Below are 24,243 nucleotides of genomic sequence, written 5' to 3'. Positions count from 1 at the left end.
TGCTCTCGGCAGAAGTGAAAGCTCAATCATCCTCTACATCGGCATCTGCCTCGCTGTCGACTTCTTGGACATCATCTAGTGCTCTCAGAGCTTTGCCGTCCACCTCGCCTCTATCTCTATCTCTAATAGTCTGGTCACCGAAAATTGCGTCTTCTTGCTCCGTGTCATCCTCACCAAACTCGGACATAGCATCTGCCAAGATATAGCCTTCGGCTTCGCTCAGCTCGCTCTCTTCCGTCAGACCTGCCCAGTCGCTCGCCTCGCTCCCGAGATCTGTTCCCACATCCGTTGCTGGTGGTGTGTCGATATCTGAGGTACCATTAGCTCGGCGTGCTGGTACTTTCGGAGGACGCGGGTGCAGAATCCATGTCTGTCGGGTCGACGAGGGCACGTCTTTGCTGAATGAAGGACAGCCCAGCACCCGTGCAAGACAGTGGATTGCTAGACGCATATACGGTTCCCGGATAGTCCACACGAGGCTATGGGGATGTCGGGCCTCCTCTTTCAAGAGCGGCTCGCCATCTTGGGTTTCAAAGAGTACCCTTTTGACGACGCGAGTCGGGCTTCGAAAGACGACCTGGTCCATCCATGTCCTAATCTCTGCCTCAGCAATCCGCACACACCTCTGCGGCGGCGTTAGGGTCTCGTCAATGGGCACGAGTTCTATCCGAGGGTCAACGCGGACGCCGATTTGGTGATTTAGGAAGAAGCTAGCCTCTGATAGTCGGAGATTGAAGCGCCCATTGGCCTGGGTGTCTACGGTCGGCCGAGGACTACCTGGCGTCGCCGTCAATCTCGAGAGGTGCGGAGGGAGCGGAAAGGTAGGTATCCGTGCGTTTGGGTGCGAGAGGGAATAATCGCGGGCAGTTGGCCTCGTTGCGTGGGGATTCGAAGTCAGTCGGGCTTGAACTCTTAAATGTCAGCTGGCGGCATCGAGCGGTCGCAAAGGGTGATAACCGGATTCACCATTTTCGCTTCTTCTCTGCTTTCTCTTTCCCACGCTCCTCGAGCTTGCGACCCCAGCAGCACCATGTCCACGTCCAGATCCAGACGCAGATGAGTCAAGGAAGAACGTGCTCCCGGATCCCGATACCCCACCACCTAGCGCAGTTTGCTTCCTAGGAGCCGCGTAGCTCGCACCATCGTTCAAAGCTGAAGGTCCTACTCCGAGGACAGCTGTCTCTCCGCGAGCCTCCAATGTTGACGGCACTGTTGACATCGCTCTCTTGATATGATACCAGGGTTCCTATTTGTAACGAGGAACTCTCTCGTCACCGCTGGATCTTGGGTGATCGACGGCTCCTGCTAATCTGGCTGATCTGCACGACTCGAGTCAGCACGGACCCTCGTCAAGTTATGCCGGAATCCGATTTGTCATCTAAATTCAGACATGACAGAGACAGATTCATGATGACAAGTTTCTTTTTTCTCGCGTGGCTGCTGCGGCGGACTCGAGTCGGCCGATGCATTCTACGGGCTGCGACTTCAACATCGGAACCAGCCAAGGCAACTAGAATCCTCTGTCAAGACTCACCGACAAACCTCCTTCGCTTGCCCTTCGACCCGTCAACATGGCCCCCAAGGTTCGCGCCGCCGCTCAAGAGAGCACCTCGCTCGGTCCCGATGTTGCAGAGGGCCAGCAAGTCTTTGTGAGTGTCTTTGGCACGAGTTCGACGTTGGGATCAGTAGCACCGGAGCAGAAGAAGTGTTTGGCGAGGACGGGTTGGATGAAGATGCAGAAGACCGGTATCGAGGGGATGAGACGTTCGCGCGAAGAGTGCGAGGCTTTGCTTGCCGGGCTGGCTGGTTGCGATGGAAGCGAAGATGAATGCGCATGGAGAGGAGGAGGCCTCGAAATATCTGAAGATGGATGCATGGACTTTCGAGTAACAAGCATCGATGGTGCGGCTGGAGGCGCCTAGGGACCACTACGAGTTGGTAGGAAAGTGAGGCAAGCAGACAGGAGGAACGGGCGATCACCTAACAGCTGATCAGCTTGTCCTCTTGGGTGGCTTGTACCGGAAGGGAATTGCGGATCAGACCATGCGAGAAATGAAGAAAGACGGAAAGAAAGAACATTGATGGGGAAGACGAGATGCTGACTCTGCCCTGCGTCCTTGCTTCCAGGGTGTCGCCCACATCTTTGCCTCGTTCAACGACACCTTTGTCCACATCACCGATCTCACCGGAAAGGAGACGATCAGCCGAGTTACTGGTACGTTTGACATCCTCGAAAGCACAACTCTTTTGCTGATGCTGAATTATTTGTTCTTCAATAGGCGGCATGATGGTCAAGGCTGACCGAGACGAGTCGTCGCCCTACGCTGCCATGATGGCTGCCCAGGCCACGGCTGCCAGGTGCAAGGAGGTCGGCATCACTGCTCTCCACATCCGGCTTCGTGCTACCGGCGGTACTGGCTCCAAGACCCCTGGTCCCGGCGCTCAGTCTGCTCTCCGCGCCCTCGCTCGTGCTGGTCTTCGCATTGGCCGCATCGAGGACGTGACCAAGGTTCCTTCGGACTCGACTCGCAGGAAGGGCGGTCGCCGTGGTCGCCGTCTCTGAGCTGGTGGAGAAGTTTTCGCAAGCATATCTCCCCCTTCTCTCCTCTTTTTCTTTTCTCTCTGTTCTGTACGATTGCGCGGTGTGGCTGGGAGGGGGTGGACAGCAGCACAACAGTGGGGATTTGCTGCACCACTGTACTGTTTCGTTTAGTGACGGCAGCGGTTCACTGGAGGGACAGAGAGTGTTCGACTCTCTGGTCGCCTTGAAAATCAACTACAAGGTCTTGTGCTAGAACGGCCGGATCACACACAAACTCATGTTCACATACTACTACGCACGACCATCATCCAATGAATCATCTCAAGCCTATCTCGTCTGTTATCCTGGTTGCCCTTACCATGCCGCGGTTGCTTGCCAAGAGGTCGCTTTTCCCATGTGTCTTGTCTTCTGTCCTCTTTTCTTCCTTCCCCCCCTTTTTCCTTTTTTTTTTTTTTTTTTTTTTTTTTTTTTTTTTTTTTCCTCTTCCCTTGGGCTATTTCTTTCCTCCTGAGTTATCTGATTGCAAAGTGCCGTTATCGACAAGTGCTTTACTGCCCGGTTGCGCTATCCGGGTGCGAACTGACACTTATTCACCTATTCACCTGACTAACTTTCCGAGGCCCTTCGCCGTTGCCTGCTACCCCGTGGCAGAGATGGACGCTCCAACGTCGGCCCACTTCAGCGTCGTCTTGCGTTAGAGAAATATTTCCTCGACAGAGAGAGCGAGCGAGGAAGGGATATTACCTATTCCGCCGACTCGTCCGATCGGCAATTTGTTCAGGTCTGGTCCGTCCCTTTCCTCTTTTTTTCTTCTTCTTCTTCGTCTTGTTCACCTTGGCTCGCCGCTCTCGTCCTTCCTCATCCCGACCGACGTAGTGGACGAAGACCGAAAGAAAAAAAAGTCGCGAGGTCAGGAAAGGCGGGAAAACACATCGTCCTCCCCCTCTCTTCACCTCTCCTTCCTTTCATAACGCGCGTGGGACCCTCGCTCGCCCCTTCGACGGACGTTGCCATCTCACAGAAGAGGAAGAGATATAAAGCGGAACACAGGGAACATCAAGTGGCTTCTGCGCTAGTCGAAAGGAGACGTCCCATTTCTTTCCTCGACTATATCCGGCCATCTATTGCACCGCACTCGCTCGAAGGCCATTGTCTCGGCACTATTCGACCAAATTTTCAAGAGAGTCGCTCGCTCGCCCGGTCGTCTGACTCGAACATATCTTTCGAATCCGACTCTCACCACCTCACAAGAAAGAGAGAGAGAGGAGAAACTCGTCCCGGCTTACCATTGGCGGTGAAGTCACAGTCAAGCCGCAGCACCTTGATCTTTCTCTCCCCGTGCGGGCTTCTCTTGAACGTCGCCTCTGCTGCAGTCTTCGTCGCCACCATCATTGTCGTCGTCGCACTGCCGCTTAGGGGCGGGAAGGGGGTTCCAACCTTTCCGAGCGAGCAAGACGGCGACAATCAAGGGGAGGCATAAGACGCAGGTGGCCGCGCCATGGCGCCGGCTTTCACCCTCAAAGTCAAGGGAGTGAGTGGGACGCCGATCAGCTCGTCCCCATCATCGAAGCACTCTCGCCGTCTACTAACAGTGCGTCCTCTTTTCCTCTTTGTGCCTTTCCCGTCTTCGTAGAGCAAGCCCTTTTCGCCTCTTCAAAGCTTCACAGATGAAGACTCGGTGCGGGAGACTTGGCGATTGTGCAACAAGACAGCTGCCCATCTCGAATACGGCTCACGGCTCGAGAACCTCACTTGGAGGCTATGGCATCTTCGCAGCGTCGCAGTTGAGGTGAGCCTGTCTGCTCATCCTCTCTCTCACCAGAAAGAGGCCCGTGTGTGCTGAGATGTGGTACCAAACAGGATGACGATGAGGCGTCTTCGTCATCGTTCAACCGCATGAGCCATGGCGTGGCGCAGAAGCTCGACAGTGATCGGAGAGTCCAGCTGAGGGATCTCGAGGTGCCCGAGTTCAAGTGGACCGATGGCAGGGATGCGCTGCGATACAAGGCGTTACTCCACAGCAAAAGGCGCGAGGAGAGGAGCGCGCCTGTCAAGCAGCACCAGCAGCAGCAGCGACAAAACTTTGGGGGGAGTTCCAGTGGCGCAGGGGTTGATACCAATTTGGTGGGTTGCTGCCTTGACAAGAGTTGTTTTCATTGGGAGCTACCCTAGCTTACGAGACCTGTGGCAGAACGCTGCATCGTCATCCTCTTCATCGTCGTCGCCGTCTTCCTCGTCCTCTTCGCAGAGAGCACCGGAGGCTTCTTCGGCGATGGAAGTAGATGCCTCGTCTTCAAAATCCCTCACGCCACCGATATGCAGGAAACTGGCAGACAAAAAGATGGAAGAGATCAGAGCTGCCAGCAAGGAGAGACAGCTCGACGTCGACCGAGGCGAAGGACCCAGTCGCAAGACCGAGGAAGACACCGCCATCGATCGATCCGAGCGAGAGACTGACAGGGTGGGGGTCAGAGGTGGCGGCAAGAAGGAGGATGAGGATGATGAGGACGACGACGACGACGACGACGACGAAGGCGATAAGACGCAGGTCAGCTCGACGTGGACAATCGACGACATCCAAGCAGCCGAAAAAGAACTAAGGGAGCAGGGTGTCGAGCTTAGCGGGCCGCTCCTGGCTATGCTTGCTGATCTCAAGCGAGGCGATCTCACGAGGGTAGACCAAGACACGGGAGAAGCAAAAGGGTCCATCAGACGGCGGTCTAGCAACGTTTCCTCAGCAGCAGGCAAAGTGACACAGGAACATGCCCCAAGCATGTCGATGGACTGGTCTGCGCCCTCCAGACACCAACCGTGGGCGCAGCAGGGCTATGATGGCCAGTCTCTCAACGCCAATCTCGGCGCATATGTTGGGATTCCTCATCCGATGCAGATGCCCACTTCCCACACCATGGCATCACACGTCATGTCGGGCCAGGGCCCGAGTCCGAACGCACTCGCTCTGGCGCGGAACCGCGACTCGGCCGCGCTCGAGACGTTTGCCCTTGCCATGACCCACCAGCAGCGTCCACACACGGCAGGCTCGGGACCTGCTTCGCCGAGCACGCCCATGTCCTTCACCCACCAATCCTCACCTTTGTCCCACGGCAATATGGCCATGCCCCCGACCCACCACGCTCTCAACCAAGCCCTCTCAATGCCGTCGTCACCGGCGGGAGCTGGTATGTCGTGGAATGCTCATCTAGGAAATTCATTTGCCTTGCCCAAGTCGACGTCGATGGCCGAGATTCACCCTAGCGCGTCGATAAAGGAGGAAGAGGAGACGAAGATCAATGCTACCCCTGGTGGTGAGGAAGACAGTGGCGACGACGAAGACGAAGACGAAAAGGATCGAGACACCCTGGACGCTCGCCAGTCGGACATGACCAAGACTTCCAAGCCGCAGTGTGCCAATTGTGGGGCCACATCCACGCCACTTTGGAGGAGAGATGCCAACTTTGCGCTGCAGTGCAACGCATGCGGCCTCTATCTCAAGCTACACAAGGGTGAGTGCGCTTTTCGCTAGTATTGTCACTGTGAGATGCACGCTGACGCTGACACGCACCGTCGACAGTTCCTCGCCCAAGGTCGCTCAAACAGCGCCGAGCTGACAAGGGCAAGACCAACGGGCCGTCTTCGGCAGCAAAGCATCCAGCGAGGAAAAATTCCCAAAGTGGTAGATCTGGAAGGCCAAAGGAAGAGGTTGGCGACGAGGAGGATAATTCTGGAGATTCTGAGGGAGCAAAGTCCGATGAATGGGTAGGCATCCATGCCGGTTCCACATGCGCGAATTGTGGAACTTCGACGACGCCCTTGTGGCGCAAAGATGCCGAGGGCAGGATCATTTGCAACGCCTGCGGACTCTACTACAAGCTTCACAACAGCCATCGGCCTGTCACGATGAGAATGGATGCGATCAAGCGGAGGGCGAGATACGACGAGAGGAGGATGGCTGCTTCGTCTTCTTCTTCATCCTCTTCGGCCAAGAACAATGCGCCGGGGACTACAACGCCCAGGGAGAGCTCTGTGCCGGCACAGCAGCAACAGCAGCACACACACTCGAACAGTGGCGACATGACGAACAATGCTGTGATTTTCGGTAGTGGTGCCCCAACGCCCACCCAACCGTTCTTTGACGGAGGGTCGAGCAACAACAGTGGTGCTGCTGGAAGCAACGAGGCCTCGATCCTGGCAAGCATGCAGATTCCAATGGACATGTGGGAGAACCAGCTGTGTCCGATGGGAGCATGGGGAGAGGAGTGTTGTCAAAATTTTCCACAGCCAGGGCACGTTCACGGTCCGGCATCGATAGGTCCTGGCGGTGCAATGCCTGGGCAAGCCACTGGAGGCAGCAATTCAGATGTTTTGGCAGCCGCCGTTGCCGCGGCAACGGCGGGTGTCGGTGCAGGGGGCGCAGCGACATCGTCGCCGTCCGGTGGCCCATCGATGGTTCAAAGGATGGAAGGAGGTGCGCCAAGGGGAGCCGAGATGGGCATCATTGGCGCTTTCGGCCACAACAGCGACTGGTTCTTGAATCTGGCCCAACAGCAGCAGCAGCAACACCAACAGCCGCAACACCAACAGCATCACCACTTGCATCATCAGCCTCCATCAGCTGACGCAACGGCCGCCGCCGTGGCTCAAGCGCAGGCGCACGCCCAAGCTGTGACGTTTCAGACCGCACAGCAATTTGTCGCCTCTCTCGTTGGTACGCCTGAGGAGGCAACAGGACCATCTTATCCTCTCAAAAGGAGACGAGTGACTTCTACCTCGCCTTCTCAGCCACCACAGCCGCCGCCGCCGCCTCCCCAGCAACAGCAGCAGCAGCAGCAGCAGCAAGGATCAGGCGTCTCGACTCCCCATCATCATTTCCAGCAGCAGCCGCATCATACCCTCTCGCCACAGCAGGTCCAAAACCACTCTCCTCATGCGCGCCCTCTCCACCACCACCACCAGCCACACCACTCGCACACCCCTGCTCATGCCAGCCCCCTTGTCGCCTCGCCCGCGACATCGACGCACGTCCAATCGCCCAGCGTCGGCTCGTCAGAGTGGTGGCAGGAGCTGCACAATGAGGCAATTGCTTCCTCGACCTCTTCTGCTACGAATCTAGGCTGAATTAGGGGAGGAAGAAAGAGAGCAAGAAAACGAAAAGAAGGAAAGGGTGATCCCTTGGACCACACAAGTCAGGAAGGGGCATCCTCATTATCTCAACGGTCCGGTCTTTGTCACCATCAATAATGTATTATCGGTTCTCGACTTTCCTTTAGCTTCTGTTACTCCTCACCCGGACGCCTTGCGAGATAAGAGAAGGTCATGTACTGTAGAGAAACACTGCTACCTCAAAAGAGTAATGCATGGAAAGAGGAGCAAAGAAGGCAACACAATCAGGAACAGGACGCAAAGTGCAACATGAAGAGATTGATTCTAGAAAGTTGTAGGTCATCTTCTACTGTAAAGCGCTGTCGCTTCCTCTGTCAACGAATGGAGCCGAGCTGCTGACCGTGCTTGCGACTGACGGCGCAGATGCAGACTTGGGTGAAGGCGAGGCACTTGGCCTCTTTGCGACGCGCTTGATCCTCGCGAACAAGCCCGAGTCTTCGCCCAGAATGAACTGCAGCGTAACGAGGGGCCAGCTGGTATGATGAGGCAGGACATCATAGAACTCGGGCGCCATCTTGCGGAGCGCAGGCAGCCTTGTCCAGGGGACCGAGGGGAAGTCGTGGTGTTCGTTGTGGTAGCCGACGTTGTAGGCTAGGACGTTGAGTGGTCCATAGTAGGACCATGTCTCCTGGTGGATGCCACCAAACATGTAGTGCTCGGCAATGAAGTGGGCCGCACAGGGGTGTAGCGATCCGGCAAGGAAGCTCGATTCGATGAGGTACAGCCATGCGGTCCAGCCGCACGAAGTAATGAGAAGATAGTCGACGAGGAGCTGGAAGCCGATGTTGATGAAGTGGTAAGTGGTCAGTCGCTGTGTCTTGACGAAGCCTGGTCGGAGGGCATAGAAAAAGATCTGAAAGGTGGCAAAAAAGGCCTTTCCCAGGACATTTTTCAAGCACATGAGCTCCACCTTTGTCGGCAGATCCGTGTCGATGCCATCCTCGCCGAGATGCTTGTGGTGTTCGATGTGGTATTTCTTGAACATCATCGCATAGGGTATCCCGATGGGCGCGTTGACAAAGATGGCCCAGAGCTTGTTTGCCATGATGCTCTTGAATGCGAGATTGTGGGTGATTTCGTGGATGGCCAGAAACGTGTTCTGGTTTGCTGTGCCTCCAACGACGTAGGCGAGGACAAGGAACTTCCAATTGAGCGGATGCACCTCGAATTTGGCCAAAGCGACAGCCAGAGACAGCTGCAATACGACCACACCCAGCGAGATCCACTTCGTCCAAGGTTCATGGCCCATCAGCGTCCGCACTTCGGGATGTGCCTTCAAGATAGCCATGCGTCGCGTTCGATGAGGTTCTTCGGTCAGCAGCCAGAGAAAGTCGGTGGCATCCTGGGGCTCCTTTGCGATGTTTGGCAGCCATTGCGTGCCGGCCATGGACTCGAGTGCCTCTTTGGCCTGCCCGCCATCCCCAGCCAGGAGATCGGCCACCTCGTCATCCGACGTCAGGGGCGACGAGGCTCTTGATCGTTCCCCTTCTCTGGAGCTGGTGCTGGCGCTGCTTGACGATGCCGACGAGACGCTCGATGCCAGCCGAGGCTTTTCTATAGTTCGTTTCCGCATCGATGGAGGGAGCTCCTCCGCGCCGCCATAGTAGGACCAGTCCACGCTCCGGGGCGTCGCGTCGAAGCCAAACATGTTTGTAGTAGAGTTGATAAGAACAACCGACGAATGAATGATGCTACGTTCTGCGATCCTTTCTCGTTAGTAAGAAGAAGGAGCGGAGGACACGTTCTGAAAGGAGCGAAACAAAGATGGCGGCTCGGGGAGGCGCTAGCGCGTAACGGGCGCGGGTCGATTTGAGGATGGGGGCAGTAGTAGCAGGAGCGTTCTTGTAGATCTTCAGGTAATGTTCTAGTCGTCGTCGTCGTCGCAAGGCAAACGAAGGGGAAGATCCTGTCTGTGGGAGGGGAGACCAGTGCCAAGTTGTCCAGGTGAATAGGAGAGCAGAGGCTTAGTGGCGTATGGGCCTTGGTGCTCTCCTTACAGAGTGGCTGAAGAGACAGAGAAGCGCGTGTCGGTCGCCGACGAACAGGCCATCAAAGCCGAAGTTTAAATTTAGCCGGGCTCAATCTGATGCAGGCCAAGCAAGCCCACGTGCTAAACCAATTCGATTCGGCCGAAGCTGAGAATTTAGCAACACGTGAAGAAACACCGCAGCTCTCACCCTCTGCGAAGGGAGCCACGGAATTAGCAGGAGGCTTCAAGTGCCTTTTCGAGGTTTCTGGCTTGATCACCACTACCGACCACTCGACAAAGATGGCAGCTGCTCGACCAACTGTCAACGTCCGAGGTGCTGACGGTGCCGCCGCTGGCTCCGTCACCCTCCCCGCCGTCTTCACGGCCCCCATCCGTACCGACGTCGTCGAGGCCATCCACAGTGGGTATTAGTGTTGGGGAGCAAAGTCGAGAAGAGTGATCCTCCGACGTCTTTCGAGACGGGTGAACGGGTGGTCATGGCTGGCGCGTGTCGAGGGATCATGCGCAGGAGGAAGCCGAAAGAGAAGGAAGGGTGGGGATGGGAGGATGAAGGAAGAGGGAGGCCATCACGAGAGGGAGAAGGAGTAGGAGTAGGAGAGGGAGAGAGAGTGTTTGTATATATGCTCCATGATACCGTGCTGACCGAGAGTGTTTGACCGCCTACAGAGTCGATGGCCAAGAACAAGCGTCAGCCTTACGCCGTCTACAACGAGGCCGGCATGCAGACGAGTGCCGAGTCGTGGGGTACCGGTCGTGCCGTCGCCCGTATCCCCCGTGTTGGCGGCGGTGGTACGCACCGTTCGGGCCAGGCCACTGGCTCCAACGCCGCCCGAGGTGGTTGGATGTACTCGCCCACCAAGGTCTGGCGCCGTTGGTTCGTCAAGGTGAACCAGAACCAGAAGCGCTTCGCGACTGCTTCGGCCCTCGCCGCCACGGCCATCCCTTCGCTCCTCCTCGCCCGCGGTCACCGCGTCGAGCAGCTCGAGGAGGTGCCCCTCGTTATCTCGGACGCTGCGCAGGACTTCAAGAAGACCAAGGAGGCCCTCGCCCTCCTCCAGGCCGTCAACGCCTACCCCGACGTCGTCAAGGTCTCCAACTCGCGCAAGGTCCGTGCCGGCCAGGGCAAGCTCCGCAACCGCCGCTACAAGCAGCGCCGCGGTCCCCTTGTTGTCTACAACGAGGACAACGGCATCGTCAAGGCCTTCCGCAACCTGCCCGGCGTCGAGCTCGTCAGCGTTCACCGCCTCAACCTGCTCCAGCTCGCGCCCGGTGGCCACGTCGGTCGCTTCTGCATCTGGACCGAGTCGGCCTTCAAGCAGCTGGACACCGTCTTTGGCACCCACGACAAGCCCTCGGAGGAGAAGAAGGGCTTCCGCCTGCCCACCGCCAAGATTGCGCAGACGGACGTGACGAGGATCATCAACTCGACTGAGATCCAGTCGGCGGTGCGCCCCGTCAAGTCCGAGGCGAGGATCAAGCGCCCCTTCACGCAGAAGAAGAACCCGCTCAAGAACCGGGGTGTCCTCTTCCGGCTCAACCCCTACGCCCAGTCGCACATCCGCGCCGCCATCCGCGAGGAGCAGATGCGCAAGGCTGGCAAGGCCAAGAAGCTCAGCCAGAGGGGCGACCGCAACCTCGCTTCGGGTGCCTTCCTGGAGCAGCTGCACGCTCCTTAAAGAGGCAGAGACTGCGTGTCTTTTGCTTCTTTTTCTCTTCTTCTTTCTTCTTCTTTCTCTCCTCTAGGGTCTTGCATCTGCAAACCCCGTCTTCTACTACACATTCTTCATTTCTCGGCGGTCTTGTCGCCGCTTGTCACCATCATACAGTCGCTCATCTCATCACTGTCACGTCTCAGTGGCCGCAGATCCCCCCGGCCCACGATCATCACCCAAACCCAAAACCATCTTTCAGGAGCGAGGCATCCGCTGTCTCGCACCTGTATGTACTTGCTGCTGGAGTCTCATAAACTCCTCAGCATTAGCTATAGCGCATGAAAAAAATGACTTCTCTCACTGCACGGAAAAGGCATGATGTCTGTGTATGCGTGCGACGGCGATGTCTCCACATTTGGACAGAAGTGCACACGACATCATATTGCTTTCGCCACCTTTACCTTTAGCCCCTCGCTTCTTTCTCTCTACCTATCATATTGCTTAACCTCCAATCTCTTCAGGATGCCTCTCCAAGGAAAGTGCCTCTGTGAAAAGATCGCTGTCACTGTCGCCGACGAGAGCCTGCCACTGCAGTTTGCCAGCTGCTACTGCAAGAACTGCTCCACAACGGCTGGCTCGCCATTCAGCATGGTCGCCTACGTGGACAAGGCTCACCTCAAGATCGAGGGCCAGCCAAAGATCTGTATGTGTTGTCCTCTTCCCCGTGGGTCAATCTGCTGCAAATGCTCAACACCCGTCCTTTCGATCATGACCTTCGTGCAGACTCGGATAGCAAGACAGACAGCGGCGGATCCGTGTATCGCCATTTTTGCGGCGACTGCGGGACACCCGTCCAGACGCTCGTGAGTCAGCTTATTTGTACGCTCTTTAGCTGACTGCTCTCTCGCGGCTGACTGTCAGGGACCGTTGCAGGCGCCCGCTATACCCGACAAGGCCGTCGTCAAGGTGGGCCTCTTTAGCGACTCGCTCGGCGACATCAACAAGCCGGCCGTCGAGCTCTTCACCGTCAACCGGCAGCGATTTCCCTGGCTGGAGGTGAGCCAAGACAAGATGGTCTGACTGCCCCTGCGAGAGTGCGAATGCCTCTGACTTCCTCGTCCCCCCCCCCCCCCCCCCCCCCCCCCCCCCCCCCCCTCTCCTCGCAGTCCATCGAAGGGGTGCCGCAGTGCGAGCGCAACCCCCCTAGCTGATACCGTTACCCCACACCTCTTAAAGAGTCTGGCATTACAGACAATCACTATTAAATTACATTGACTTCTTCCCACATCCCAATGTTGGCCTGCACCTGGTCCCATTCTTCCATCGGGAATTTTGCCTCCTCGAGCAGGAGTGCCCATCGGTCTATCCACTCGTTGCACTGGCGTCGCAGCCTGTCGATTGTGTCTGGTGTTGCCCGCTGCGCTGCACTCTCGATGGCCTCCTTCAAGTCGCACTGTTGCTCTTGCTCGTTCTGCAGCTTCAGAACCGTATGCGTGAGAAAGATTGGGTATAGGCCACAGTCGTGTGCTGGTTTTGTTGTTGACGCCAACTGTGAGCCTCGTTTGTCCGCATTGCTGCTCCATCACTGTTTCTACGTGCTCACCGTTGCTCTGCAGCGGCATTGCGACCTCGTCAAAGGCCATTGAGGGTGACGACGGGGGACGGTAGCAGGCCTGGAACTGGGCCAAGGTGAAGCGCGCGGCCGTCTCGTTGCTCGTCGAGAGCGAATCGAGGTGGTAGGCGGTTCGCGGCGCAATGACGAGCAGACTCCAGTGCGTCGAGATCGAAGACGGGTCCATGTAGCGGTCCGAGACTGCATCGTGACGAGCGAGACAAGGGCGGCAGTGAGCGGTTGCACGTAACCAGGTCTGTGGCAGGATGCGCTGGACTTACTGGGCAAGAAAGCTATGTCGCTGGGTGGAGGTAGCACGCCCTCGGCGTACTCTGCGACTCGCCGTCAGATTTACTGCGTGGTGTCTCTTTCCAAGGCAGACTTTCTGGGGGAAACCAGGCCGAAACGCACCTCCTAAGCTACACATCAATTCCACTACGGCGGGCTGCCACAGACTGATTCTGCCACGCCTGAGCACGGCAGGGTATCTCTGTGCGAGCACTTCGTAGAAAAAGACAAGGATGGCGTCGCTGATCCACTCGCTAGGCCACAGCGTCTGTCACAAAGAAAGGGCCGAGGTCGTCAGAGAAAAAGGGCCCCCATTGTTCTGCACTGATTCATTCCCCGTGAGTCGCGCGCACGCATGGGACCGACCTGAGCATCGCTGCAGCGGAGGACGGCGTCCTTGAACGAGACGACGATGCCGTCCGTCATTGGGCCAGGCAAGAGGGACAAGGATCTCGAATCGAAATCGGGCTAGGGCCAGCCGGGCAGGCGCGCGCGCGCGCGCAAGACCACGAGCCACGTTTTTGGTGTTGGGTTGGGTTTTCAAGCGAGGCAAGAGCGGGCGCGTTCGTAGCTGCAGACCCGGAAATTGATCAGATCAGGTTCCGCCAAGGGCATAGCTGTAAGTTTTGTGAGGGCTCCTCGCTCGCTCGCTCGTTTGCGCGCGAGCATTCTCCCATTTGGGGCCAAGCAGGTCCAAAGAGAGACCTCGGCCGGTTGGGGGTGGCGCGAGTTCAAACTGGGATTCCTCTCCCTCCCACACAAGCCTCACCGGTAGGAGATGGGAGCAGCCTCTGTTCACCCTGGGTCTCCAAAGTAAAATACGAAAGCGGCAGATTCCAAAATTTTAAAGAGAGAGGAGTAAAAAATAAGAAAGCAGGCGGCCCAACACTGCGCCGCAGGAAATAAACGTCTCGTTTAAGGCCTGTGCTACGCTAGGGACCGACGGACGGACCTTCTTCCCTGTGTCTTCATTCCAACCCAGCCTTGCCTCCCACCTTTCTTCCTACCCAAACTCCTCTATCCTCCTCTCTTCGACTCATCGTCACCTCCACCACCACCATTACCTCCTCCTCCTCCTTCTTCTTTTGCTAAAAGAAGCCCGACCCAAAGCAGCTGCAATAGGGTGACATTGCTAGCTAAGCGCGTTCATCTCCTTTCTTCTTTCACGCGCACTAGCACATCGCCTTTCTTCTCTCTCCCTCAGCCCTTGTTCTTGGTCTTCTTACGGCCAGTGGTCGTAGCATACTCAGCTTGTCAAGATGTCGTCAAAAGGTGAGTTCCGGTGACCCCATGCCATATCCCCACCCGCCAAAAGACACAAGGTCGGAGCTGACCGGCTGCGATGCTTTTCCTCCAAAAGCCATTCGCGAGTTCGACGCCAAGCTCCTGGTCAACTACTGGCTGCCTCGGGCGCCTCTGGCTCACTCGTCGCTGCAGGTGTCGCAGGACTTTGTCGCGCCGGCACCCAAGGTTGCACAGATCTCGTGGGACGCCGAGTCAAACACAATCACGCCCGATGCTGCGCTGCCCAGCTGGGTCTTTAACACCAAGCTCGTGGCCAAGCCTGATCAGCTCATCAAGCGCAGAGGCAAGGCTGGCCTCCTCAAGCTCAATGCCGACTGGGAGGATGCCAAGAAGTGGATTGTCGAGCGGGCGGGCAAGCCCCAGAAGGTGAGCTCTTCTTTCCCAGTGCCCGTGCCAGTGCCGGTGCTAGTGACGGTGCTAGTTCCTCTTTCTCTGCTGGCCCAGCATGTTGATCAGAGCTGACGAGGGCGATTCACACCAGGTCGAGTCAGTGACGGGCACGCTCAACAACTTCATCGTCGAGCCCTTCATGCCCCACCCGGCCAACACCGAGTTCTATGTATGCATCAACTCGGCCCGAGAGGGTGACTACATCCTCTTTACCCATGAAGGCGGTGTCGATGTGGGCGATGTCGATGCAAAGGCCCTCAAGCTTCTCATTCCCGCCGATCCCGACGCACCGTTCCCCAGCCGCGCAGAGTGGACCAAGTCGCTGCTCACGGGTGTCACAGACGCCGGCAAGAAGGAGCTCCTCACCGACTTCCTCATTCGCCTGTACAGCGTCTACGTTGACCTGCAGTTTGCCTACCTTGAGATCAACCCGCTCGTCTGCACCGATGACGGCCTCATCTCCTACCTCGACATGGCCGCCAAGCTGGACCAGACGGCCGACTTCATCTGCGGACCCAAGTGGTCCGTCGCCCGTGACCCGGCCGTGTACTCGGACAAGGCTGCCGCCGTGAGCAAGCCGGCGGCCAAGGGCGAGGAGCGAGGTCCGCCGATGGTCTGGCCCGCGCCGTTTGGCCGTGACCTGACAAAGGAGGAGGCCTACATTGCCAAGCTCGACTCGGGCACGGGTGCCTCGCTCAAGCTCACCGTCCTCAACCCCACGGGCCGCATCTGGACCATGGTTGCCGGTGGTGGTGCCTCGGTCGTGTACAGTGACGCCATTGCTGCCCACGGCTTTGCCCACGAGCTGGCAAACTACGGAGAGTACTCGGGCGCACCCAGCGAGGGACAAACGTACGAGTACGCCAAGACGCTCCTCGACCTCATGACTCGCGGCGACGTCAACCCCCAGGGCAAGCTGCTCATCATTGGTGGTGGCATTGCCAACTTTACCAATGTCGCCTCGACGTTCAAGGGCATCATCCGCGCCCTCAAGCAGTACAAGCAGGCCCTGGCCCACTACGGCGTCAAGATCTTCGTCCGTCGCGGTGGCCCCAACTACCAGGAGGGCCTGCAGGCCATGCGGTTGCTGGGCGAGGACCTTGGCGTCACCATCGAAGTCTTTGGCCCCGACACGCACATCACCGACATCGTTCCCCTGGCCCTGGGCCTCAAGAAGCGCGAGGAGATTGACATTGCCAGCAAGGCCGGCAACCTCCCTTCGGGCGCTCAGACGCCCGGCACCGGTGCTGCTCCCGCTGGCGGCGCCCCCAACGGCACCCACAAGCCCACGGTGGGCTCAGTCGACACAGACACGGGCGCACGGACCCAGCCCCAGGACCAGATTGTCCACTTTGACCCCGCCACGGGCGCAATCAAAAGGCCCGACTTCCTTCCCTTTGACGAGAACACGCGCTCGCTCGTCTACGGCCTCCAGCCCAGGGCTATCCAGGGCATGCTCGACTTTGACTTCTCCTGCGGCCGCAAGACGCCCTCGGTGGCGGCCATGATCTACCCCTTCGGCGGCCACCACATCCAGAAGTTCTACTGGGGCACCAAGGAGACGCTCCTGCCCGTCTACACGAGTGTCGAGGAGGCCGTCAAGAAGCACCCCGACGCAGACGTCGTCGTCAACTTTGCCTCGTCGCGCTCCGTCTACCAGTCGTCGCTCGAGATCCTCCGGCTGCCCCAGATCCGCGCACTGGCCCTCATTGCCGAGGGTGTGCCCGAGCGCCACGCCCGTGAGATTCTCCACCGCGCCAAGAAGGCCGGCGTGCTCATCATTGGCCCCGCCACCGTCGGCGGCATCAAACCTGGCTGCTTCCGCATCGGCAACTCGGGCGGCATGATGGACAACATCATCAGCTCCAAGCTCTACCGGCCTGGCTCCGTCGGTTACGTGTCCAAGTCGGGCGGCATGTCCAACGAGCTCAACAACATCCTCTCCCTCACCACCAACGGCACCTACGAGGGCATCGCCATTGGCGGTGACCGATACCCGGGCACAACGTTCATCGACCACCTGCTCCGGTACGAGAAGGACCCCAACTGCAAGCTCATGGTCCTCCTCGGCGAGGTTGGCGGTGTGGAAGAGTACCGCGTCATCGACGCCGTCAAGAAGGGCATCATCAAGAAGCCCATCGTGGCTTGGGCCATTGGCACGTGCGCAAAGATGTTCACCACCGAGGTCCAGTTCGGCCACGCCGGCTCCATGGCCAACTCGGAACTCGAGACGGCTTCCGCAAAGAACCTGGCCATGAAGCAGGCCGGCTTCCTGGTCCCCGACACGTTTGAGGACCTGCCCCTGCTGCTGCGCCAGGCCTACGAGAAGCTCGTCGCAAACGGCGTCATCTCGCCCCTGCCCGACCGTGCTCCTCCTGCGATTCCCGTCGACTACAAATGGGCGCAGGAGCTGGGCATGGTCCGAAAGCCTGCCGCCTTCATCTCGACGATTTCCGACGAGCGTGGTGCTGAGCTCATGTACTCTGGCGTCAAGATCTCCGAGGTCTTTGAGTCGGAGATGGGCATTGGCGGTGTCATCTCGCTTCTCTGGTTCAAGCGTCGTCTGCCGCCCATGTACACCAAGTTCATCGAGACGGCCATCATGCTCTGCGCCGACCACGGCCCCAGCGTGTCGGGTGCGATGAACACCATCATCACGTCGCGTGCCGGCAAAGACCTTGTCTCGTCGCTCGTCTCGGGTCTCTTGACCATTGGTGACCGCTTCGGTGGTGCCCTGGACGGCGCCGCGCGGACCTTCTCGTCGGGCTTCGACCGCGGCCTCACCGCGCGCGAGCTCGTCGACGAGGCGAGGCGCAACAGCCAGCTGCTGCCCGGCATTGGCCACAAGATCAAGTCGGTGACCAACCCCGACTTCCGAGTGCAGGTCGTCAAGGAGTTTGTCCAGAAGAACTTTGAGCAGCACCCCCTGCTCGACTACGCCCTCGCCGTGGAGCGCGTCACGACGCAGAAGAAGGACACGCTGATCCTCAACGTCGATGGCTGCATCGCCGTCTGCTTCGTCGACATGCTCCGCAACTCGGGTGCCTTTACGCGCGAAGAGGCCGACGAGTACATCAACATTGGCGGTCTCAACGGCATCTTCGTCCTGGCCAGGTCCATTGGCTTCATCGGCCACCACCTCGACCAGAAGAGGCTCAAGGCTCCCCTGTACCGCCACCCTGCCGACGACATTTTCATCGACCTCACCACGCCCCAGCGTGTCACCATTGACGGTCGCAGGGCTGCCCAGTAGTCGTCTGCCGCCGCTGCTGAGGTCTTCCCCCCTTCTTCTTCTTTCTCTTCTCTTCTTCTTTACCTTTATCAGCCTTTGTTTTTGTGTAATCTTACCCTACTTCCTGGTTCGAAGCCCGAGTCAGCCTAGCAGAGCGCTTCTCCTCGGTATAAGTCAAATTGGCATAGATCCCCCCATCCTCCTCCAGCCTGCCCCTCCACATGGGAAGGATTGGAAAGAAGAGCATTCTTGGGCGTCCGTGCACCGTGGCCCCCCGTCACGCGATCTTGTCTCGTTGCTTTTCTTCCTTGGCCATCTGCCGTCGGATTCAGGCCCCCCCATCGTGACTTGGTCGCAGCCATGACTCAAAAGGCGTTTGATGCGGGGCAGGTCCTCACGAAGCTCTCGCTCGACGACAAGATCCGGCTTTGTTCGGGTGCTGACTTTTGGCGCACCTACTCGGATGCCTCGGTGGGCCTCCCCTTCTATGCCAAGCTCACCGACGGGCCCAACGGTGCGCGCGGTGGGGGCGACTTCAACAACTCGACGCCCGCCGCGCTGTTCCCCTCGCCCTCGTGCCTCGGCGCGACGTTTGACGTGGCGCTGGCGCGGCGCATGGGCGAGGGCATCGCGCGGGACTCGCGCTCGAAGCGCTGCCACGTCAGCCTGGCGCCGACGATCAATATCCAGCGCGACCCGCGCGCGGGCCGCTTCTTTGAATCGTACAGCGAGGACCCCGTGGTGAGCGGCGAGATCGGCGCTGCATGGGTGCGCGGCTGCCAGAGCGTCGGCGTGGGTGCGACGCCCAAGCACTTTGTAGGAAACGAGGCCGAGACGGAGCGGATGCGGTCGAGCTCCGATGTGGCGCCCGCGGCGCTCCGCGAGGTCTACCTCGAGCCGTTCAAGCGCATCTTCCGCGAGCTGGCCAGAGACCATGCGCAGAAGAGAGAAAAGGGCGGGGCGAGAGGAGGGAGCGAGGACGTGTTTGGAGGGCAGCCGGCGTGCATTATGACGGCATACAACCGCCTCAACGGCTGGTCCTGCAGCGAAAACGAGGCGCTGCAGGTCGGCATCCTCCGCAACGAGTGGGGCTTCAAGGGACTCGTTATGAGCGATTGGTTCGCTTTACATGCGCACGGGCTCCGTGCGACCAACTTGGAAATGCCCGGCCCGTCGTGAGTCTGTCGGTCTGTCTGTCTGGCTCCTCTTCTCTTTCCTGAATTCGCTGATAGGTAGGGCCCTTGTGATGCAGCCTTCATCGTCGGTTGGACGCAGTCAAGCAGCTGCTCAAGGAGGGCAAAGTCACGACAGAGGACATTGATCGCAATGCCGAGGCCGTGCTGCGCCTCTTGAAGAAGGTCAGTCCACTCGGCTTCAGCTCCTCGCCCGACAAGGAGCAGGAGGAGAGCATCGACGATGCCGCGATCAACACATCGATTCGCCAGATTGCCGCCGAGGGCGCCGTGCTCGTCAAGAACGACGATAATATCCTTCCACTAGATCCCAACAGAGTCAAGAAGATCGCCTTGATTGGCAAACCGTGGACAGACGCGATTCAGTCGGGCGGAGGAAGCGCAAACCTGACACCTCAGAAGGTGGGTCAATAAAAGAGTGGAGTGAGAGCGAGATAGATGACAGACGACATTCACCAGGTCACTGCGCCGCTCGACTGCCTGCGTGACACCTTGTCCAGGGACGGCCATGCTCACGTCGAGCTGCTGCACCACTTTGGCACGGAGATCCATCGCTTCCCGCCCAATCCTTCTTCGCACGCGCTCGAGGGCAAAAAGGTCCGGCTCGATTTCCTCAAGGAAGGGCAGCCTGTCACCACGACCGAGGTCGACTTGCCCTTTCTGGACCGCTCCGCTCCGCTCCCGGGCGAGGAAAAGGGAGAGAAGGTCGACTTCGACACGGTCAAGGCGCAATTCCAGCTCAAGGGCAGCGATGCTGGGACCTACCGGCTCGGTCTAATTGCGTTCGGCACCCTCAAGGTGCAAGTCGTCAGGGATGGCAAACAAACGGACGAGTGGGACTACCAGGGCGAGAGAAGCTTCTTCGACTATGTCCTCAACCCGGCACGAGTCTGGGAGCCAAGGCTGTTCGAGATGGGCCAAGATGAGGCTGTTACGATTCAGCTTGGTGAGTGAAAGTTGCTCTCTGATGAGTAAGCTTCCGAGGTCAGATCTCTCAAGGTTCCACCTTTTGTTATCCTCGTACAGAGTACAGCCGAGAAGCCTTTTCGATGCCAGGTATATCTCCAGAGGAGGCCTATGCAGCTCGAGCCTTTGGATTCCGCGTCGGCTTCGAGCGGCAGATTGACGACGAGGCCGCTCTGAAGGAAGCCAGCGAGCTGGCTGCCAAGTGCGACGTGGCCATCATCATGACGGCCACTGGCAAGGAATTTGAGTCGGAAGGCTTTGACCGTGACACGCTCAAGCTGCCTCGCAGGCAGGACGACCTGGTCAAGGCTGTGGCAAAGGTCCAGAAGAAGACAGTGGTACTCAACCAGACGGGCAGCGTCGTGGAGATGCCATGGATTGATGAGGTCAAGGGCATCATCCAGGCCTGGTTTGGCGGTCAAGAGACCGGCTGGGCCATCTGCGATGTCTTACTCGGGCACGGACGGGCGCCAGCCAGCGGCCGGTTCGCCCAGACATGGGGTGGGTGAAAGAGATTGCCATTATTGTCTCAAGGTTATTCGCTGACGGACGAGGTTTTCACAGCTAAATCACTGAAAGACCACCCCTCCGGCCAGCACAAAGACGAATTCCCGGGCACGCACCGTGCTGGTGACATCGAGGGCCCGCACGTCACCTACGCCGAAGGCAGGCTCGTTGGCTACAAGTGGTATGACCGCCGGTCTGTCGAGCCCCTCTTCTGGTTTGGCCAGGGCCTTGGTGGCTACACGACATTCGAGGCCAGCTTTGCCAACAAGCAAGAAGGTCCTCTGACTTTGACGCGAGAGACGGGCGCAGTGCCGATCAAGATCCAGATCAAGAACACAGGCAAGCGAAGCGGAAAGTACGTGGTGCAAGTGTATGTCAGGCGAGCAATGGCAGCGGACCGCGAGGAAGACGAACCGAACCAAAAGGTAAGCTTCGGAGCTTGCTCCGTTCTTTAAGGAAGCGTGCGCTGACGAGCAATGACAATGCAAGCTCGCGGCTTTCCTGGCCGTACAGACCGGCGCGGGTCAAACGACCGTGGTGGATCTCAAAGTCGAGAAGGAGGACGTGAGTTCGTGGGACGAGGCGCAGAAGAAGTGGCGCGTCGAGGCGGGCCAGTATGACTTGATACTGGCCAAATCGGCAGATCCAAGAGCCAGCATCGAGGAGGTACCTTTACAGGTCGACCAGGGATGGGTCTGGGAAGGCATCGGAGACGTGTAGAAGACCAAGGCGCAATAACAAAGACAGGCAGACTGGACAATGGAAGTAATGAATGATTGTCATGTGATGATGTTGATGGTAGTATAGAACAAAGAATGACGGCTAAGGCGTGGAGAAGAATGGGTGCTGAAGCGCCTGTTGAGGCGTGATGCGCCTGACTGCGTCAAGATCCAGCGTCTTGGTCAAGAGGTCGATGAATTGGTTGGTCAATTTAAGTTCCACGTCCGATAGCCCTCTGGCTGTGTTGGCAGGCAAGAGCCGCTCCCTCAGCACGCCATCACCGCCCGTAAACTGGGGTACCTTTCGGACTAGAGGCGCGCCTGCCGCCTTTTCGACTGTGCTGAAGCTGAGAAAGTTGTTCTGCTCGTCAAAGTGGTGGCTGGAGAATTGGGCACGCCGAAGTTGCTTCGAGGTGAATTTCGTCCCGCGCAGCTCCTGGTGCAGAAGCAGCATTTGATTATTGCTGCGACCTGGAAACAAGATCTGGCCTGTGTAGACCTCGTACAGCGTACAGCCAATGGACCACATGTCGATGGCGCAGTCGTACGGCAGGCCGAGGACTGTGACAAATCTTTGTAAGCACAGAGGAGCAGAACTTCGGGAGAGCACAACACACTGATTTCTGGTGCACGATAGAAGCGGCTGACGAGGTAGGGTGTGATCTCCATTTCGCTGAGGTCCGATGCCGAGCCCAAGTCGCAGATCTTGAGGACCGACTTTGTTTCATTGACCTGCGCCATCCAACGTCAGTCAGCGTATAGTAGCACTTGGAACGCCATTGCACTCACGAGGATGTTATCAGGCTTGATGTCAGCGTGCATGATGGTTGCCTTGCGCATCAGAGACAAGGCCAAGAACATCTGGTGGGCGTATGCCCGAACTGCACGAAGATTCAGACCAACGTCCTTGCCGAATCGTTTGACTACTTCGCGCAGATTCATGCTCTTGGACTCGAAGACCATGCAGAGATGGTTGCGGTGCTCAAAGTGGCCCTCAAGACGAATGATATGACGCTTGTCCTCGGGGTCCATCTTCGCCAATTTCTCGAGAACGCTCATCTCCTTGAGACCTGCCTTGTACATCGTCTCTTGTCTGCGCACAATCTTGATGGCTACCTCTTTCTCATCGCGCATCATGTCTCGTGCCTTCACGACGGAGCTGAACATTCCTCGACCGAGGTTGGCAAAGACTTGGAATCGGCCCTTCTCACCAAGACGCTCGCCCAAGATGATGCGATAGTACCCGTCAGGGTCGTCCCAATTGTCCTTCAGGCTCGCAGCAGAAGAGGTCGGAACAGCGGTTGATGGGACAGTCCCTTTTTTGACCCGAATGGTCTTCTTTTTCTTCTTCTCTTGGTTGCCGCCGTCATCATCGTCACCAAAGGAGAACATGTCATCGACGTCGTCCTCTTCGTCCACTTCCACCTCTTCGTAATCACTCCCGTCTTCTCGGTCTTCGACTCTCTCCTTTGCCTCTCCAATGCCAGCGGCCATTCCCGTTGCAGTGACCTCCTCCGTCCCATTCTGATGATGGTTCAACCGTTCGCGGGCCCTTGCATCATCTAGAGCCCGATCTATGCTCGGGTCGTATTCTGCTGCCGAGACTCCCTCGCCTCGATCCTTGGTAGTCGCACCAGATCGCTGCTGCACACCTGCTTGATTGTCCTTAAAGTCCTTCTCAAGCTCCACCTCAAATTTGCGCTCCTCGTCCGATGGCGGAGACTCTGTGCCTGTTTTCGAAGTGGAAGGTCTGATCTGCTCGGTCTTGGGGCTTTGCACGTCACTTGCGCTGGGTATGCTCAATTGTGTCGCGTCGTTTTGATGCTTGAGCAGGATCGCTTGACGCCTCTTTCGCCGCTCCTCGATGAGCCTGGCTTGGTCTTCCTCTGTCTGAAGCTCGTACTCGATGTCTGCATCTGAGGATAGTCGATCGTCTCGACTGTAACGAGAGTCAAGCGTTCAGCATTATCGCAAATGTCAAGATTGGTACCAGCAACTAACCTTGAATATTCTGTATGACCCTGGTTCGTTGTTGAAGATTCCGCAAATCGAACGCTGACTCCGTCTCGCGGCCGCTTTTGGCCGCTACTGCTGGATGAGGAGGTATTATGCTCTCTTGGGTCCCAGTCCCTCACTTCACGCCCACCATACCCCCTCTGACCATTGGCACTTGCGCCACTTCCATTCGCTGAATAGTCGCGCTTGGCGCCTCTTTCAAATTCGTCCTCCCTTCGACGAGAGTCCCTGTCTCGCGATCCAGATGGCTCTCCATAGCGACCGCCGCCTCTTCGATGATCGTCGTGATCGTCACGACGCCTCTTGCTGGGATGTCCTGACCCCTCACTACCAGCGGGGTGCTGTCGAGGACGATCATATTGAGACGAAGGCGGCATTGGATCAGAAGAAGGGGCGAGGCGGATATTTGTGAAGACAGGAAGAACTGTAAGCTACAAGCTTGACCAGGCTCTCGAGGAACGAACCCAAGGGACGGACAGGGGAAAGTAGTCTATATGCAAGGCTAGCTTGCCACTCTCGCCTCGTTCACAAGAAGGAGACGGCTCTGTTGTCGCGTCTTGCCGGTCCCTCGCTGAGCCAGTGTTCTTTGTTTGAATGGGAAAGCGCTGGGTGGAGTCGAAACAAAGGGAAGTCAAGCACGAAGATGGTGCCCAGTGCACAACCCAAATTTT

At 57.8% G+C, this 24,243-nt stretch overlaps 10 protein-coding genes across 10 annotated transcripts; 6 read left to right on the top strand and 4 right to left on the bottom strand.

Moving 5' to 3' along the window:
- Window positions 1–22: 22 nt before the first annotated feature.
- On the bottom strand, window positions 23–1,338 carry FA10DRAFT_300431 (hypothetical protein; the record flags this gene model as incomplete). The annotated part of the gene is made up of 2 exons (XM_025524845.1): window positions 967–1,338; window positions 23–903 (listed from the first exon to the last, which is right to left on the bottom strand). The coding sequence occupies exons 1-2, from the start codon at window positions 1,217–1,219 to the stop codon at window positions 23–25; spliced, it is 1,134 nt and encodes a 377-aa protein (XP_025379053.1). The 5' UTR covers window positions 1,220–1,338.
- A 184-nt stretch (window positions 1,339–1,522) lies between these two features.
- Window positions 1,523–2,799, top strand: FA10DRAFT_265687 (putative 40S ribosomal protein S14). Its single transcript, XM_025521161.1, has 3 exons — window positions 1,523–1,649; window positions 2,128–2,215; window positions 2,280–2,799. Exons 1-3 carry the CDS (start codon window positions 1,572–1,574, stop codon window positions 2,561–2,563), a joined length of 450 nt encoding a protein of 149 aa, XP_025379052.1. The 5' UTR covers window positions 1,523–1,571; the 3' UTR covers window positions 2,564–2,799.
- A 3,520-nt stretch (window positions 2,800–6,319) lies between these two features.
- On the top strand, window positions 6,320–6,472 carry FA10DRAFT_223578 (GATA-domain-containing protein; the record flags this gene model as incomplete). The annotated part of the gene is made up of 1 exon (XM_025518583.1): window positions 6,320–6,472. A coding segment is annotated over one exon (153 nt), but the record flags the coding sequence as incomplete, so codon positions are not given.
- A 1,198-nt stretch (window positions 6,473–7,670) lies between these two features.
- Window positions 7,671–9,750, bottom strand: FA10DRAFT_265686 (hypothetical protein). Its single transcript, XM_025521160.1, has one exon. The coding sequence runs from the start codon at window positions 9,348–9,350 to the stop codon at window positions 7,989–7,991; it is 1,362 nt and encodes a 453-aa protein (XP_025379050.1). The 5' UTR covers window positions 9,351–9,750; the 3' UTR covers window positions 7,671–7,988.
- A 208-nt stretch (window positions 9,751–9,958) lies between these two features.
- Window positions 9,959–11,607, top strand: FA10DRAFT_265684 (60S ribosomal protein L4/L1/L2). The gene is made up of 2 exons (XM_025521159.1): window positions 9,959–10,092; window positions 10,359–11,607. The coding sequence occupies exons 1-2, from the start codon at window positions 9,972–9,974 to the stop codon at window positions 11,366–11,368; spliced, it is 1,131 nt and encodes a 376-aa protein (XP_025379049.1). The 5' UTR covers window positions 9,959–9,971; the 3' UTR covers window positions 11,369–11,607.
- Window positions 11,608–11,833: 226 nt separating this feature from the next.
- FA10DRAFT_278560 (hypothetical protein) lies at window positions 11,834–12,555 on the top strand (the record flags this gene model as incomplete). The annotated part of the gene is made up of 4 exons (XM_025523470.1): window positions 11,834–12,047; window positions 12,128–12,207; window positions 12,278–12,400; window positions 12,511–12,555. Exons 1-4 carry the CDS (start codon window positions 11,867–11,869, stop codon window positions 12,553–12,555), a joined length of 429 nt encoding a protein of 142 aa, XP_025379048.1. The 5' UTR covers window positions 11,834–11,866.
- Window positions 12,556–12,571: 16 nt separating this feature from the next.
- On the bottom strand, window positions 12,572–14,064 carry FA10DRAFT_265683 (cysteine proteinase). The gene is made up of 5 exons (XM_025521158.1): window positions 13,611–14,064; window positions 13,368–13,512; window positions 13,238–13,288; window positions 12,948–13,157; window positions 12,572–12,871 (listed from the first exon to the last, which is right to left on the bottom strand). The coding sequence occupies exons 1-5, from the start codon at window positions 13,668–13,670 to the stop codon at window positions 12,606–12,608; spliced, it is 732 nt and encodes a 243-aa protein (XP_025379047.1). The 5' UTR covers window positions 13,671–14,064; the 3' UTR covers window positions 12,572–12,605.
- Window positions 14,065–14,104: 40 nt separating this feature from the next.
- FA10DRAFT_265682 (ATP-citrate synthase) lies at window positions 14,105–18,266 on the top strand. Its single transcript, XM_025521157.1, has 3 exons — window positions 14,105–14,516; window positions 14,605–14,915; window positions 15,031–18,266. The coding sequence occupies exons 1-3, from the start codon at window positions 14,504–14,506 to the stop codon at window positions 18,190–18,192; spliced, it is 3,486 nt and encodes a 1,161-aa protein (XP_025379046.1). The 5' UTR covers window positions 14,105–14,503; the 3' UTR covers window positions 18,193–18,266.
- A 208-nt stretch (window positions 18,267–18,474) lies between these two features.
- On the top strand, window positions 18,475–21,628 carry FA10DRAFT_239367 (glycoside hydrolase). Its single transcript, XM_025519181.1, has 6 exons — window positions 18,475–19,346; window positions 19,424–19,766; window positions 19,824–20,310; window positions 20,391–20,831; window positions 20,895–21,262; window positions 21,327–21,628. Exons 1-6 carry the CDS (start codon window positions 18,532–18,534, stop codon window positions 21,555–21,557), a joined length of 2,685 nt encoding a protein of 894 aa, XP_025379045.1. The 5' UTR covers window positions 18,475–18,531; the 3' UTR covers window positions 21,558–21,628.
- Window positions 21,589–24,187, bottom strand: FA10DRAFT_265679 (kinase-like protein). Its single transcript, XM_025521156.1, has 4 exons — window positions 23,558–24,187; window positions 22,346–23,495; window positions 22,174–22,288; window positions 21,589–22,117 (listed from the first exon to the last, which is right to left on the bottom strand). The coding sequence occupies exons 1-4, from the start codon at window positions 23,947–23,949 to the stop codon at window positions 21,660–21,662; spliced, it is 2,115 nt and encodes a 704-aa protein (XP_025379044.1). The 5' UTR covers window positions 23,950–24,187; the 3' UTR covers window positions 21,589–21,659.
- Between the last annotated feature and the right edge of the window lie 56 nt (window positions 24,188–24,243).

This window comes from Acaromyces ingoldii, assembly GCF_003144295.1.
Source record: "Acaromyces ingoldii strain MCA 4198 unplaced genomic scaffold FA10scaffold_2, whole genome shotgun sequence".
Taxonomy (NCBI): Eukaryota; Fungi; Basidiomycota; class Exobasidiomycetes; order Exobasidiales; family Cryptobasidiaceae; genus Acaromyces; species Acaromyces ingoldii.
This window is presented reverse-complemented; position numbering and strand designations above follow the sequence as displayed.

What these genes read in the sequence shown, in the direction of transcription:
- FA10DRAFT_265682 (XM_025521157.1), top strand. An exon ending in GGGCGGGCAAGCCCCAGAAG is followed by an intron (nt 14,916 to 15,030) that starts GTGAGCTCTTCT and finishes GATTCACACCAG; the next exon opens with GTCGAGTCAGTGACGGGCAC.
- FA10DRAFT_265687 (XM_025521161.1), top strand. Translation starts at nt 1,572, where the DNA reads ATGGCCCCCAAGGTTCGCGCCGCCGCTCAAGAGAGCACCTCGCTCGGT. An exon ending in CAGAGGGCCAGCAAGTCTTT is followed by an intron (nt 1,650 to 2,127) that starts GTGAGTGTCTTT and finishes CCTTGCTTCCAG; the next exon opens with GGTGTCGCCCACATCTTTGC. An exon ending in GACGATCAGCCGAGTTACTG is followed by an intron (nt 2,216 to 2,279) that starts GTACGTTTGACA and finishes GTTCTTCAATAG; the next exon opens with GCGGCATGATGGTCAAGGCT.
- FA10DRAFT_265686 (XM_025521160.1), bottom strand. Translation starts at nt 9,350, where the DNA reads ATGTTTGGCTTCGACGCGACGCCCCGGAGCGTGGACTGGTCCTACTAT.
- FA10DRAFT_265684 (XM_025521159.1), top strand. Translation starts at nt 9,972, where the DNA reads ATGGCAGCTGCTCGACCAACTGTCAACGTCCGAGGTGCTGACGGTGCC. An exon ending in CGTCGTCGAGGCCATCCACA is followed by an intron (nt 10,093 to 10,358) that starts GTGGGTATTAGT and finishes GACCGCCTACAG; the next exon opens with AGTCGATGGCCAAGAACAAG.
- FA10DRAFT_239367 (XM_025519181.1), top strand. Translation starts at nt 18,532, where the DNA reads ATGACTCAAAAGGCGTTTGATGCGGGGCAGGTCCTCACGAAGCTCTCG. An exon ending in CCGGTTCGCCCAGACATGGG is followed by an intron (nt 20,832 to 20,894) that starts GTGGGTGAAAGA and finishes AGGTTTTCACAG; the next exon opens with CTAAATCACTGAAAGACCAC. An exon ending in AAGACGAACCGAACCAAAAG is followed by an intron (nt 21,263 to 21,326) that starts GTAAGCTTCGGA and finishes TGACAATGCAAG; the next exon opens with CTCGCGGCTTTCCTGGCCGT.
- FA10DRAFT_265679 (XM_025521156.1), bottom strand. Translation starts at nt 23,949, where the DNA reads ATGCCGCCTTCGTCTCAATATGATCGTCCTCGACAGCACCCCGCTGGT. An exon ending in TCAAGCCTGATAACATCCTC is followed by an intron (nt 22,289 to 22,345) that starts GTGAGTGCAATG and finishes TGGATGGCGCAG; the next exon opens with GTCAATGAAACAAAGTCGGT. An exon ending in CTATCGTGCACCAGAAATCA is followed by an intron (nt 22,118 to 22,173) that starts GTGTGTTGTGCT and finishes GATTTGTCACAG; the next exon opens with TCCTCGGCCTGCCGTACGAC.
- FA10DRAFT_265683 (XM_025521158.1), bottom strand. Translation starts at nt 13,670, where the DNA reads ATGACGGACGGCATCGTCGTCTCGTTCAAGGACGCCGTCCTCCGCTGC. An exon ending in TCCGCTGCAGCGATGCTCAG is followed by an intron (nt 13,513 to 13,610) that starts GTCGGTCCCATG and finishes TCTTTGTGACAG; the next exon opens with ACGCTGTGGCCTAGCGAGTG. An exon ending in ATTGATGTGTAGCTTAGGAG is followed by an intron (nt 13,289 to 13,367) that starts GTGCGTTTCGGC and finishes GGCGAGTCGCAG; the next exon opens with AGTACGCCGAGGGCGTGCTA.